Source organism: Saccostrea echinata, unplaced genomic scaffold (assembly GCF_033153115.1).
Source record: "Saccostrea echinata isolate AGI-Se365-2 ecotype Australia unplaced genomic scaffold, CSIRO_AGI_Sech_v1 ptg000022l, whole genome shotgun sequence".
Taxonomy (NCBI): Eukaryota; Metazoa; Mollusca; class Bivalvia; order Ostreida; family Ostreidae; genus Saccostrea; species Saccostrea echinata.
Window position 1 is genome coordinate 3,693,230 of NW_026889771.1, and position 16,136 is coordinate 3,709,365.

Below are 16,136 nucleotides of genomic sequence, written 5' to 3' on the forward strand. Positions count from 1 at the left end.
GTTACTATTACTGTTCATTAAGGATCCTCTCTACACCAGTGCAAAATGTTTTTTGGACACTGAGAAAATTATACTGTATACATGTGTAAATATTAAGCTTATCTATTGAGTTTTCAATATATGATATGTGGCATTTACCCCCAGGAAAAATGTTAAAAGACTGCAAAGTTTCAATGAACAGAAATCACTGTTGTTTACTTCAGTGGATAAAATATATGCAAATGAAGTTTCCAGTTAATTTATCTTAGCCTTTTAAAATGTTCAGAATGCTTGAATTGATCACAGATTGAGTAATACACTGAAGATTTCAATTTATTTGAATTCAGATCTAAGGGCAGATCACTCTAACTGCAGAAAAATACCACAGAATCAGAACTCTTTAGTGTGCAGTGTACAGAGGGTTCTTAATTCATCACAGACACAGAAATCAAGCTGGAAATACAGACCTGGCTCCTTTTTCTTCTTTTTGTCTTTTTTCTTGGCTGGCTTTTTGACATCTGTTTCTTCATCTGGTGATAAATCCTCCTGAAATTCATTGCAAAAAGAGACTGATAAATTATTTTCTGAATGGACTTGTCCTAAAATGTTCAGCACAGATAAAATTTATAACAATTCTTACTGGGGCATTGATAAACTACTGTAAGGTCTGTATGCATATTATATTTCGAATAAGTTTTTCAAATTTATTCCAATGAAAAATATTCAAGGTATACATATCATTATTGCCAAACCTCAGTAAAATAAGAATTTAAAGTTGTTTTTCCCATACTACAACCCAGAACTGAATTTACATATTGAGACTATCTCTGGAAATTAGATCTAAACAGTATTCTTGCAGACAGTACATAATTCATAGTATCACACTATATGTACTCTGATTCCAGAAAAATCTTTTCACCTTTTTTTCTCCTATGAGTACATAAAATAATAAACATTTCATACCTATAGAGGATTATATACCAGATACACACCTCTCCCTCTTCTTGATCCTCCCCTTCCTCTTTCTCTTCCTCATCCTCCTCTCCCTTCTTCTTTTTCTTCTTCTTCTTCTGTTTGGCCTCAGCCTTTTCCTCTGTCTGCTCCTCACCTTTTTCCTCAGTCTTGGTGTCTTTCTTTTTCCTCTTCTTTTTCCCTGCTGTATCAGATACCACAGACTCCTCAGACGGCGACATCGGTCTCTCTTCCTCAGACTCTTTCCCCTTTTTCTTCTTGCCTTTACTTTTTGTTGGTGTGGGGGGTACAGATTCTTCAGAAGGTGATAAAGGTCTGGTGTCCTCATCTTCTGTCTCTTCTCCTTTCTTCTTCTTCTTCTTCCCTTTCTTGGGAGCAGTCACTGACTCCTCTGATGGAGACAAAGGACGTTCTTCTTCACTAGCTTCCACATCTTTCATCTTCTTCTTCTTCTTCTCTGACCTTGGAGGAGATGTTGGCTCTGATAATGGCTGCTCATCTTCACTTTTAGCTGCAGGCTTCTTTTTCTTCTTCTTCCCTGTTTCTGCTGGTTCACTCTCAGCTGGGGATAAAGGTCTCTCATCTTCGGAGACAGCTTCTTTCTTTTTCTTCCTGGCTGCCTTTGTTGGAGTTTCTGTCGTGGTCTCACCATCCGGTGGCTTTTTCTTCTTTTTCGGTGTTGTGGCTAGCTCATCTATTGTCATAGTTTTGTCTTCAATCAGTGTGTCACTGTAAAAGATTGGGTTTAGAGATACATGTACGTTTGAATATATGAAACAGAAGAGCACATAGCATTGGAATAAATTTATTAGAAAATAAAAATGGATGATTACGTGTCAATTTTCTCAGTGGGCTTTTTCTTTTTCTTCTTCTTGGTATTATCAACTTTCTCCTCATCATTTACAAAAGCTGAATTGTCCTTTGCTGTAATTTATCAAAAATATACACAGGTATACATGTCAATAATTCTTTTTAAATAGTAATTACTAGTTTATATGAAAACTTGCATTATGAGTTGAAACACTGTCCAAATACAAACTGACATTCCTTAATTAGGTAACTAAAGGTACATGTACAAAAAATTTTACTTCAGTGGCTTTTAACATATTCATGTACATGTACAGTATATCAACAAATACCCCAAAAATATCATAAAATATCTAGAAAAATAATAATAAAAAAAGTAGAAGCTAGAAGTATTCATTATCCCTCTGATAAAGGTTGGTTTTTCTCTAACACTGACCTTGTTCCTGCAGCTTCTGTCGTCGTTTGTTACTTTTTTCATTTTTTGGACTGTTGTCGGGGTCGTAGGTATTAGCTTTAATGGCCGCGTCCTCTTCCTTCTGTAAACCCTCTCCTTTCCTCAGAGATTCCAGCTACAAAGTACGAATCATTCATCTAAAATCTTTTTTTTCAGATTTTTTTGGTTTTATATACAAAGTTTGTAAGGTTTAAAAAACAAATACAAATAAATATATACCTGTACAGTGCGGTCTCGTTATTACGATGTTCATTTTGTCACGGGAAAATATCGTAATACCGAGGGCAACGTAATAAAAGTTCCCAATAAAATCCATTAAAACATCGTTTTGAAAGTTTGTTATTTTTGTGGAAGATGTATTTTTGCCCTTTTGTTCCCTTCTTCTGTTCTAATTCCTAATCAAAACGCTAATACATATATAATTTATTAACAACTTATCTTGAATAGATATCTTCATAGTGATATTTCTTCTATTTCTTTCATTTTAAAAGAAATGCGTATATTTCTTATAAAAACTTCGGCGATCTATCGGATCTTCATTTATCTACCGCCATTTCCTTACTTTTACTTTCATTTCTGACTCTGTAGATAATGCGTTCATAAAAAATTCAACAAGCCGTCTTTGTATTCAATTTATAGTCGTTTACTACATAACAACAACAATTTTTAGTGAGCTTTTGGGTGTTCAATGAGCTTAGAGCAGCAGTGAACAACTGATGAAAGAGTTTGACTGGCATATTTAAGGACGGAATTTGACAATGTACAAGCTATATGTCAAAATAAATTTAATTTTTTAAATTACTGAACAGAGTTCAATTAGCAGTTCAGCAATTATCGATTTGTATTTCTGCTGACACCTGTGAGGTAGTCCAAGCCACAATCAAAGCTGTTAAAACGTAAGTGAAGTTCAAATTTGGCCAAAATTATGTTTGATACCCAAGCTGTCCATTACCGCAATTTAATTGCAAACGAAATTACACGTATTAAACATACATGCACAAGATTAAATGTAACCTTTTATTTAATAAATTAATTTTATTTATTAACCAAAGTATAAAAGATAAAATAAACTTTACAGACATACATAAACTTGAGAATACGTTTATAAATAAACAGTTTAAATTTAATTGTTTAACAATGGCTTTGACACGATGTCTCCAGTTCTGCTGACCTCGCTAGAAGAGTCAAGGTGGGTGCAGTCAAGCGTCACTAATCACCTAACGGCCCTGCAAGTTAACATTCTGTCAGAGCACAGGTGTTTCAATGTTTATTTAGCGTCTCCTTAAGTCTCTACCGTCGATCAACACTGAATAAACACGGAGTGAAAAAAAATTTTGGACAGAATTTTTACATCGTAATACCGAGTCCCGGCATTCTAGGACATCGTAATAAACGGTTCTATTTTGTATAGATTTGTTAAGAAATGGTTTTGTGCTTTGAATTTACAACGTAATAAGCGTTCTATCTTATAAAACCGTCACCGTAATAACGAGTCCGCACTGTATAAATTTTACATTGCACATTTTTCTTCAAAGTTAACATGATCAACTGTACAGATCTAAGTAGTTTTACACAATTTTTAATGATTCCTATTAACATACCACAGCCTCTGTCTCTGCCTTCTTCTTTTTCTTCTTTTTGGCTCCACTGAAATTTATTTAAATGTTTAACTTGCTTTTAAATGCCATTTAATTGTTCTTTATACAAGTGTTTCTGCTCCCACTGATAGAGGAATATTACTTTATAAAATACATTATCCATGATGATTCTAAAAATAGTATATATCTGTAAATTTTGATTCAACCATATTGAAAAAGTCAGACCATTTCCCTGTAAGGATTAGGGGATAGGGCATAATAGACCATTTAGCACAAGAAATAATTTTACAATGGGTCGATAATAATTATTACAAGAATTTTCTCCATTATCAATACAAGGTCAAGGCAAATTTTAAAAAAATGTCTACCTCCATGAAACAGATATTTTTTTTATATTCATTCTGAAATCTTCAGAAATGATCTTACTCTGTGGCCTGATCCACTGCCTGCTGAAGAAGCTGGTCAAACTTAGAACTGTTGCTCTTCATATCCGCTGAAAACAAACAAAAAAAGAGATTCAGTCTTAATAACATGTATTGATCATGTTGATAACAACATAATTTGTTTGTGTTTTTGTAAGTTAATGAATTTTATTTCCATCAGCATCAAATAATTGTAAAACTACATACATTTATCCTTGCAAGAATATTATATTTTTTATCAATACATATAATTCTAAATTTTGTTTCTTTAACAAATACAGTTCAAACATCATTATCTCAAATTTGATGAGACAGGAAATATACTTTCCGATTTCTGTGTATTCAAGACTTTGGGGTTAACCTATCGATTTTCAAGGTTCTGAAGTTTTTACAGTGTATAACCATTTGGAAATGTAAATGACAAGGAGTATGCCATCACTTATTTATCAAAAGGAAGTTGCTTGCAAAATTAAATGCACATGCATCTGTTCACATTAAAGATGGAACAGTAAGTAAATAATTTATACATAATTAGGGGGTAATCATCTGTTTTTTTATACAATATTGAGGATTGATACTTGATTGTGAATCTTTATTTTTGACTATTAGTATTTTTATTATCATATTTATTGTCTTTGTCTTGACCTATCATACAAAAAGAGGGTATGTATAGGCTTTGCCTGTTTCCCCATCCTTACTGATTTATTAAATAAAATATTGTTCACAAGTGAATCCAATGCATACTGTTTTCAGCCTCTAAGCTTTATGTGTCAGTACATGTACATTGCAGAGTTTCCAAACCACAAAACCAACAGAAAATCTAAAAGTCCAATAAAATTTGCTATATTACTGGTCCACATGACTGATTACCGGTATTATCTGCCTTAACCATATGCATCTGGCAGTTTTTGTTGAACCGGAAAAGTTTGTCTTTTCTTCATAATTTCAAAACACTATAGTGAGTACCCTTTTCAAAATTTTCTACTAAGTGTTTATTGTACTCTGATCTATGTATGTCTAACAATGGGTGTTGTACTGATCTGCAGAAACATTTAAACACTTGATGTAAACTACAACATGACCAGTCCCAACCAGCAGCTATTTTTTTTAATTACATCATGAATTATATTAGAATTTATTTAGACTGATAGACTTGCTTCAAACTGGTAATATTTGGTTTTCTGAAACTCTGCATTGTCATGACAATAACAAATATGTGTGTAGCAGGATGGAATTTGTTTCGAGTATACTGGAGAACCTCATACTAAGAACTACAAAGAAACTCTGCAACTAGCCAGACACATAAATATTAAACCCTATTATACAATATACATTAACATCTAAATTACCAAGTGGAATTTCATCTTCCTGTTTGGCCTTCCCAGACTTTGGTCTGGTCTTTTTATTCTTTTTTGCTTTGTCTTTTGTTGCAACTACAGATGAAAAAAATTGAAATATACATTAAAAATACACCAAAGACAGACTATCACAAACTCTTAAATAATTAATACAGTCGTACAATGAGATTCTCCATTTTAGGTAGTAAATAAGACTTCCTGTTTTAAAAATTGACTACAAAAATGAAGCAAGGTTTGAAAATAATTTGCCACTTAGTTAGAATAATCTAACTGTGTCTCGGGACAAGCCCTCACCACAGTTAGAATACGTCCCATATACTTGCAATGTAGCACATCGGAGTGGATTCACTCCGAAATGATTTTGAAGAATACAAAAGGAGTCGCACTGAAAATAACTACCAAATTAATCATAACAAACCTTTTTGAGATGGTATATGTCTTTTAACCTAAAAAATAATCCATATAAATACGAAAATTCAACTCATTTTCTCAACGTTTTTTCCTCGCTTCAAATTTAACGCCATATTGACATTCAAAACTTTCTGGATTGTTCATAGAAAATGCACAGAGTACGAGTTATCGCCCGTGTTTATTTTGCAACATTGCCAATACACAGAACGAATTCTATTGTTAAACCGGGTCTGTAGGACAATATCATTTTAACGATAGAATGTTCTATCTATTTGCCACTAGAAAGTTAGTTCATTGTTAATCTTATGAATAGCATTTGTTGAAAAGTTAAAGCAAATATTTGGAAGAACTTTTTTTAAGCAAAAGAAATAAGTACCGCGATATATGGAGATATCAGATTCAGTATACATGAATTATAGCACATATCATGAATTTGGCAAACAAATTCCATATTAAAGACAATAAAAATAACTGACTAGGTTTGAAATCAAAAACAAAAGTTTATAAATGCAATTAAAGGGTAAACATCATCAAAAAAGACTTTTATTCATAGATGTTGATAGAACCAGGGCTCGAGCTGTGATTCGCCATTTGCGCCAATTGCGAATTTTTTCCAAAAGTGGCAAAAAGAAATTCAAAAGTGGCGAAAATGGATATTTTTTTTTTAGATATACCATACAAAAGTGTGTGTACTCCTGGCTATCTCCTTTGTTTATTCAATGTATACAGATTATCCCCTTTATTTATTTAATGCAAGCAAACGTGTGAATTCAGGGTGTGAAAACTCCATGAAACTTACAAAACAATATGCAGGTAGGAAATCACGTCTCGCTTGAACGCACACAGCTGACTAGGTTAATTTAGCCTGGAGCAGTGAGGGGATACAAAATTACTTGAAATAATATAAGATGGATTAAACAAGGAAAGACAAAGTGTTTTTGGGAGATGAAGTTAGTTAATAAAAAAAATTTTATCAATAAAATCTGGATCTATATAGATTGTTTTTTAAAACCGAAAGTAGGAAAACATGACGAAAATTGCAGAGCATGGCTGCTAATTTTACCTGATTAAAGACTTAAAAGTCAAAATAGTGTGTTCATTATACCATAAACTGACAAAGAGTGAAAGATACTGGCTTGGAAACAATACAATACTTTTGTCAAATGCGCTGAATTATTTTCAGTTATATGAATTTACATGCATACACCAAGTGTCCAAACTGTTGAAGTAAGCCAAGTTTTAAACCTGATTTTCATTACCTCTTTTCACACTAAATTGTTGATATGATTAAAATTTTCAATTACATTATTTTTTTTCAATTTAAAAAAATGTCATATATCTTACTAAGTCTGTAACCCCCCCTCCCAGGGCTAAAAAAATGTTATGAACAAGAGGTTGTATGTTCGTTCGCCCTAAAACTTGTTCGCCCTTGACGCCGTTCGCCCTAATTCCCGTTCGCCCAGAGTCCGATCGCCCTAAATCTTGTTCGCACAGGGTCCGTTCGCCTTATTTATATTGCAGAAAGTTGAATAATGAACCAATGGATTTTTTAAATAAATTATATGTACATTGGTACATAAATTGCACACGGGAGACAACAGAAGTATGCATGTGTATCAAAGACCCGGCAGACCAACAGAAATTAACGTCTCAGTCCTTTAATTGTTTTCAAAACATAACGCAGATTGTATGATCCCCTAAATTACAGTGACATTATTAAGTATAATTAAAACAGTTAAGCATGTAACAGTGTAAAGAGCATAAATATCAAATTTGAATTATTTGATTAAGATTACGGTAAATAAAAAAAATTCTGTAGCAACATTTGAAAAAAAAAAACACCAAGTCATAAAATATTGAATAAAATTAATGATAAATGTTGATATTTACTATATACTATATAGGGCGAACAAGAATTATGGCGAACGGACCCTGCGCGAACGGACTCATGCGAACAGGTAGATAGGGCGAACGAACCTGATACCTGAACAAGAGGGCATCTACTTTCAAGAGTTGGCTAACATCAGTATCAAATTAAATGTATAAATGTAGAAATAATTCCTAATATATTAGTTTTGTCAGTGGATACAACGTTAAATTTTACAATTTTAAAACAATGCCTGTGATATAAACAAATTGAAATAGTGCTATTAGTGGAGTGTTTAGCATATATACACTTGTCGAGACGAGATGTAAGAATGCGATTCCTTTCATCGCGAAAAGTGGCGAAAAATATTTTCGCTCCAGTGGGAGCTCTGGATAGAACGCAGCAAATTTTATATATATACAAACACGTTTGATCTTGTTTTCGACACCAAACAGACCAAATTACTCGTCAATTCCATAAAATATTCTAAAATCAAAGATCATATGGTTGATATCCATATTTCTAAAGAAATATTTCAACAATGCATCCGAGATCTACGAAAAGATAGAGCTGCAAATGTACAATAAATATTGAAGTCAACAAATGTTCCTACCGTCGTCGGCCATCTTTGTTTACATTCTACTCCGCACCGAAAGGGTATTTAAATTTCATTTGCTGATAATTTTTCCGGATCGATGTAAAAATAGTTCCATGCTGGAGACAAATTAAAATATTCAAAAGTTAGTTTAACAACTGTTAAAAGTGGTATTATGCAAAATTTTGTTTATTTTTAACGGCGATTGAGTTAGAAATACGGTAAATGTATGTCAAAAATGAATTTCTAAATAAGATGTTCAATCAACTTCTTAATTTCCCTAGTTTGCGCTTTACAAAATAATAATACTTCCATATAAATTATATGTATAATAAAGTTTTTGTTAAAAAATATTTTTACTTAAGCTCGAAATACACAAGCAATAAAGAGAATAATTAGAATAATACGGGGACCGTAATGGTGGAGTTGCGAATCACAGAGATAGCATTCATACAACCACAGATGCATGGGGACGAGATACCCTAAGGATTCTTCGACTTTTTAAAAATAAAATATTTTTTTTCTTTGACATATTTACAAAGTATTACAAATGAAAAATCCACAATATTATCGAAAACTAATTATTATAAATATTATAACAATTCACACTCACTGATATATGGAATTCCATATACGACAGTCAACTGCTTACTGCCAACCTCTACTGGTTATAGATGATCTTGCGTGTTTTGTTATCTTTAATATCTTTTATGCGCATGCTTGAATATATAAACCCTATTATTGGAAGGATATTACAATAATTACAAAAAATTGGCTGATCCAGGAACTTTTAACAATAGCTTTTTTGACGCGGGAGAGATTAAAGGTTTATAACATCAAAAAACATTTTGGGGGGGGGGGGGGGGGGGCAAACTCTTAGTAGGATCTTGGGTTCATTCATTTATTTCCTCTATTACAGAGATTTTTTAGCATGACATCTATATATTTAATAAATTATAAATTAATCGAAATGTAAGGAATAAAAAGAATACATATTGTAAGTAGGGTCATTCTACACATAGATGCCCAAATAGTGTCCCGCGTGTTTATCAAGATTTTGCATGAAATTGATATAATTTTGAACATCGCTTTCTGCATCAAGGGAAAGATGTAATGTATTTATGCTTGATATTAGTTATGAAAATTTTTCAAAACAGCATATTCATTTAACAAAAAAAAATAAAATTATCAAGGATGGCAAAAAACACGATGTCCCAAATCTTGGTTTTACGCACATGTTGATTAAATAGTATTAATTAACTGTCCTTAAGTTCTTTTTTAAAAACTTATTAGCAATTGATAAACATACTGATTCATGCATTTAATGCAAATCCCAATTTCTACATTTGATTTTAGAAAAAAAATCCATGTAAAAGTTGTCCCAATTTTTTATGTCATTACCGTAACGTAATTTCAATTTTCCCTGTTTCTGAAAGACAAAGGCGCGTTTTTTATGAATATCACGTAACTGTATATACCCGGGAAAATTTTTGCAGATGATGCAGGGTGGACGCTAATTGGCAAGCGATGTAAGTAGCTAAAACTTAGTCCTACCAATTTAAAACTTTAATAGTATATTTATTGTGTGTCATTACCGAATGCAAAAAAAAAAAAATACAAATATATTAACCTGAATTGAAAAGTTGATTTAGTCGGCGATTTTGTGTATTTCTCTAACGACTCAGACCCTATCAGCAGCCATGATGATACGAATGGCCCTGTAGATCATTAAAAAAAATGAAATTTGTCATTACCATAACGGGTCATTACCGTGACACTTTTTGTGAAACATTATCGTTACGGTAATGACAATATGTGACGGTAGTGATATTTTAATTTATCTATGTAATTATATCTATCATGTAATAAGGTAATTCACAAATATACTGAATAACTTAGTGCTATTCATCAATTTATTATATTATCTACAGTAAAGACTACCAAATAAAATATCATATACTGAATATATATAAATAAAAGTATAATATCTATTTAGATTATAAAACATTTTATTTCAGGCTAAACTTGAAGAAGAAACTATTAAAAAAGATTTAATAAGAACTGAAAAATTAAACAGTTTTATCAGAGAAAACACTGGTTGGACTTTTAAGTAATCGCCCCAGCGATCAACATCTCCATATTTGGGCAGGTCTTGTGGCTGATGCTTTTGATAAGTGGGTACATACCAAGGAGCTTCTAATTTTACAAAACAAAGTAGCAAAGCACCCTTACTTAAATGGCACTGTCGGCAAAAGAGAGAGCGCGAAGATGAAGAGAGCGACAGAAGAACGATCCCGAAAAGCATCAGAAATACTTGCAGGCAGAAAAAGAAAAGATATATATCAAGAAAAAACAGCGGAAAATTGAAAAATGTGTCACAGATGACTGAGAGACAGAAACGAGCAGTGCGTAAAAGATGGAGAACAAATCAAAAACAGAAGAGAAAAATGGACAAATATATTCTAGATGTGTTAACAACAAACACTCCTCCAGATTCCCCAGACGACAGAGCATCAGTTGCTTTTCCCATGGACTCGCGGAAGTCTTCTGGAAGGAAAAAAGTCAGAAAAGACCGTGCAAAGGCTTACAGGGAAATAAAGAAATTAAAAGATAAACTGCAGAAGAAAGAAAAGGATATTGAAAAATACAGAAAACGTTTGCTCAGAGAAAAGGCAAAATACGCTAGAAATGCAACAGACTCACCGAGAACAAGAACTAAAAAATTACTCAGAGGCCAAAGTGTTTCAAAAGAAGTAAAGCGTATGCTGAACTTTCATCATGCAATCATAAAAGGATTGAGGGAAAAGTATAAACATGCAAGGAAAAGAAAAACCCAAAAGACAATTGTCAACATTTATTTATCAATTTCTATCTTGTCACGGAGGCAGAGGTGGAGGCAATTCAGAAGTATCTCCCATTGAACCTAGACACGGTGCCACAGACGATGAAACTTCACCAGGTATTCTTGTTCGAAATTTTCTATAATTTGTACAGTAAGTATATCAGTGCAAATTTCATAATCTCGTTTTATTTGTAGGTGTTCACAAATAGAAGACACGCCGTAGAAGTTCGTGTCCTGAGTTGCTTTTGCAGAAAACCAGGCATGTGCAATTGCTTTGCACCCACTTCATTCACCTTCACTTATGAAGCTTAGACAACCTCTCCGACTACATCAACTGAAAATTCAGTAGACACTTTCCAAAAGTCCATAGATAGCCAGTTAGTGGGAAAATATGATGATGTTCCATATCCTGGTATAGTACAAAACGTTGACGATGATGTTGAAGTACAAGTAATGCACGAAATCGGAAATAATCGATACTTTTGGTCGATGATACCAGATATATTGTGGTACGAACATTCACAACTTCTTTGCGAAATAAGTGAACCAACAAAGGTTGGTTCTAGGCATTATCAGCTTTTAAAGTCTGATTGGGCTAAAGTGGTTAAAGTGATTGATGTGTAAAAAATGTTAAACTGACAAAATTACGAGATTTTATTCATATTCTGTTCAATCTGCAAGTTTTGAAATTGCTTTGTATTTCATGTTTTTTAAATAAAACTTTGTTCTTGTGTGTATGATTATCAAGTGTCTCTTGTAAATGGTGTTAATCAATGTCCGTTAATACGTATTGTATATACGGTCATTACCGTAACGCCTTGTCATTACCGTTGGTCAAAGTCATTACCATAACACACACTAAAAATTGTAATATATTTTGAAATAATAGACACAAACAACTTTTTTCTTATTCTTGGAATTATTAAGACTTCTTTATGTATGACCAAGACGTTATGGTAAAACTATGGTGTCAATCAGACCAAAAAAGAACAAAGACATAATGCACAAACTTAAGAATTTGATATAACATAGTGTTATTTTTGCATACCATTAAAAATAATTATATGTCTCTCAATTTTCTTGATGTTTATAATTGCTTCCGCTTCATTTTATTAATGATATATAAAATACTTGTTGAAATAGATCATTTGAATGATTAATATGAGACTTGATTCGTGTCACGGTAATGACATACATCAACGAGTAATACATTTTAAAAATGTCAATTGATTGAATGTTATAACCAAGAACTTCACTGCTGATAGTATTAACTCATTGTAGTGTTCCTAAAAATAGTAGAAACATCGAAATTATCCATATTTATATATTTTTTAAAATCAAATATTCAAGATATTGTTTGGGCATCTCTGTGTAGAATGACCCAGTAATGAAAGAAAAACAAAATCAAAAAGAGAAGAAATACACGGGAGGGGGGGGGGGGGCTCAACCCGACAGAAATCTCTTGACAAGTAATAAAAAGGTCACAGGTGTCATTATTGAGGGTGCACTACTGTATAGTATATGTTGGTTATTTACTGGGGACTACCCCCACCACTCCTTGTAACAAGACCTTTCTTTGCGTACCAGCATTTTTGACCTCTTGGCCTTGACCTTGCAGCTTGAATTGCAGTTGAGAATCTAACCTTGGCCGTGAGCAGCTATACGGATGCATCATTGTTTCCCAAACACATCTTGTTTTCTATATACTAGTAATTCTGCAGCGTTAATTTTTCAGAGAAAATACATGTATAGAAACAAAAAAAAAATAATTTTTATGTAAAGAAAGACAGCAGTTCGTAGAAAAATCATGTTTCACTCTTCCAAACTGATCATTATATTGTGTGAGTGCTATATATAGAATTTGATATATAGGTAACGCAGCGTCTTCAGAGAATGAACATGGTGAAGAAAATAAAAAGTGATCTCAAAAAACCTACAAACAATGCAAATCTGTGAATAGGCATAAACAATGCAAATCTGTGAACAGGCATAAAACACGTACCCATGGAAAGAAGATGGGCGAACAAGGCGAGCGAAATGCCAACATGTAAGGTACGACAAATATGAAGGTGAAAAAATAAATCTTAATAACAAAATTTTCTTTGATATTTCATCTAACATTAAAGTATACTTTATGTAAAATCTCCAGAATTTGCACAAATCTCACAAAGATTGAAATTGTCATGCTGGATCACATAAGCTTTGTTGTTTGACTTATAATGACATGGACACGGATTTATCCAAAAAAAAAAACAAAACAAAGGAGTTATCTCTCCTTTTACACTTAAAATGCTAAGGTACCTGAACAAAACTTGTACCGTGATCATTTCCATTAATTTATTTTGGATGTCACGAGTAATTAATTGTATCAATGATACACATTTAAAAATAAATACCATTACAGTCACCGTGTTCGAATCAATACGATGTAAGACCAGAGACATACATGTATGATATTCATCCGCATTGTTGTGGCGAAATCCATCTCGCTTGGTGTGCGGAAGGAGGCAAAGTTCAAGGTAAGATTACAGGTGAGCATACAATGTAGAATTTCAGGTGGATAAAATTACTGTGAAAATTCGGGAACCCTTTAGCTTGGTATAGTACTCAGGTCTCTGGTGAATAAAATACACAGTATAATATACACAATAAACGGGAAGGAATATCGTTGTGGCCTTGCTGGGAAGGAGTCAGTAAAACTATAGGTTTCAGATCCATGGTGTTCACTATGAATAGGGATCTGCATAATGCAAACTTAATTTTGATTATGTTGTAATCCTCAAGGAATTTTACTTCTTTTATATTCCGTCTGTAGTTCATCAGATCCAAAGAAGTTTTTTTTTAAATAAGAAGGGGGGAGGTAAAAAAACAACTATCTTTACCAGAGGGTAAAGCCTGGATTGTCAAAACCATTGAATTAGGAGAGGCGTTGTTACTAATCTGGAAATATTATAATATTCTAAAGGTTATGGATAAAGTTCTATTCTTTCCTATAAATATTAACATAAATAACTCTGGCTTGTTTTAAAAAATGTTTGTCAATTGCACACATCTCTGACTTCGATAACAATATCATTACAACCTTGATGATAAGAAAAATCGCAATTTAATTGGTGTATCCTACAACCAGAGTGGGTGGATTGTACATGTATGTTGGGAAGCTGAAAAGATGTATCCACGTCGCTGGAATAGAACAGGTTTTTTTCCTGCTTCCAATACAAGTATCTGATTGGATATAAAATCGGTATAAAGTAAACAGTAATTAAAGTCGATAGAATTATTTCAAAAAAAGAAAATCTTTAGGAAAGGCCTCAATTGTAGTAAAAGTACGGCGCTTTATGTGGTTTACTTAATTGATTAGGGACCCTCTATACAATGGGCTGCATTTCATTTCCGGAAATTTTCAAAATATTCATCTTTTCATTTCCGACATTTTATAGTTTTCAATTCCGACATTTAATAAAGTTTTCATCTCCGACTTTTATCATAAAGTACTTTTCCGGCAACGAAAACACTATTTATGACTTTCCTTATAAAATATTTTAAAAGAAAAAAACATTCGAAATCTATCATAAATTCGGTGCAGTCACCGACATATAATTCAGGGACATTGAAGTTGGTGAACAAAAAATGCATGCTCATTTTACCCATGCAGAACTTTTTATTAGACTTGGTGCAGCATTTATATACGGTGTATGTAAAATATCTTTATTCGGAATAAGTGTAAAATTAATATCTTGTTAAAATTTTATTCCCATCTACATTTGTAAACATTAAATTGCTGGAAAGGTACCCTAGAAATATCCGAAAATGTATTTAAAAAAAAAAAGATAGGAAATGAAAATAAAAAATGTCGAAAATGAAAATAAAAATTGTCGGAAATGCAATGCAAAGTTCCGGAAATGAAATGCAGCGATACAATAATGAAAATTGTTTCTTGGACATTGGAAATTTTATGTCATATCACGGTGTAAATTTGAGTTTACTAGTATCTATTTCAATTTTAGACCCCCCCCCGGAAAAATTTCAAGGAAGACAATGAAGTATTGATGTATAGAAATCACTGGTGCTCTCTCATCCCTCTGTTTCACTCAAATAGGATTTTCTCTAAATGCTGTTGATTTTCCAAAAACAATGTAATCTCAAATTTAAATGCGCATAATTTAAAAATACTTTGTGGGGCAAAAATAAACAGAAATTTTCTGTTAAGGTAGTCCGATCCTCAGGTTCTGAAACTCTTCAGTTAAGGAATTGAAAATTCTCACAAAAATATCTCAGAATTCACAAAGTAATGTCTATTTACCCATTGGATTTCTTTTTATTTTATCATTCATTTTATTTTTTTTATTATTCATTTTATGATTTATCCTATTATAAGGAAAATTTCAAATATACATGTAGTTCCAGGAAACGTGGATAAAAGCACCCGCTATGCATTTTCATATTGAAAATTGATCAACAATTTTTTTGAGGACAATAACGTTTAGGTATCCAGGCATTTGCATATATATATATATATATATATATATATATATATATATATATATATATATATATATATATATATATACTAGTATATGACGGGTTTAATGAATTGCAATGATCAAAATCGCGCAAAAATACGTATACATACATTGTATAACATTTTATTGAAAATATCTGTTTTACCCTCTTTTTAATTTTTCTCCACCTTAAGATTACTTTTTTTTGTCATTTTTAAATCTCAATGTTCAAAAAGTGTCTTTCCTTTAATCTGAATTGGTTTTGTGAATTCTCTTTCCCCACACCGTTAAAAAAAGCATGTTTATCCTTTCAATACTCTGCAATGAAA

The 16,136-nt window shown here is 32.4% G+C and overlaps 1 protein-coding gene across 1 annotated transcript in view; it reads right to left on the reverse strand.

The window, feature by feature from the left end:
- The window catches only part of LOC133190234 (jouberin-like), a 30,177-nt gene extending 21,666 nt beyond the window's left edge, over positions 1-8,511 (reverse strand). Inside the window, exons 1-8 of the mRNA XM_061325745.1 lie at positions 8,482-8,511; positions 5,582-5,665; positions 4,237-4,303; positions 3,814-3,859; positions 2,195-2,327; positions 1,785-1,875; positions 972-1,680; positions 447-525 (exon numbers count right to left, since the gene is read on the reverse strand). Coding sequence (XP_061181729.1) covers positions 447-525; positions 972-1,680; positions 1,785-1,875; positions 2,195-2,327; positions 3,814-3,859; positions 4,237-4,303; positions 5,582-5,665; positions 8,482-8,494 — 1,222 coding nt within the window. The 5' untranslated portion in view covers positions 8,495-8,511. The remainder of the gene's footprint in view (positions 1-446; positions 526-971; positions 1,681-1,784; positions 1,876-2,194; positions 2,328-3,813; positions 3,860-4,236; positions 4,304-5,581; positions 5,666-8,481) is intronic.
- Between the last annotated feature and the right edge of the window lie 7,625 nt (positions 8,512-16,136).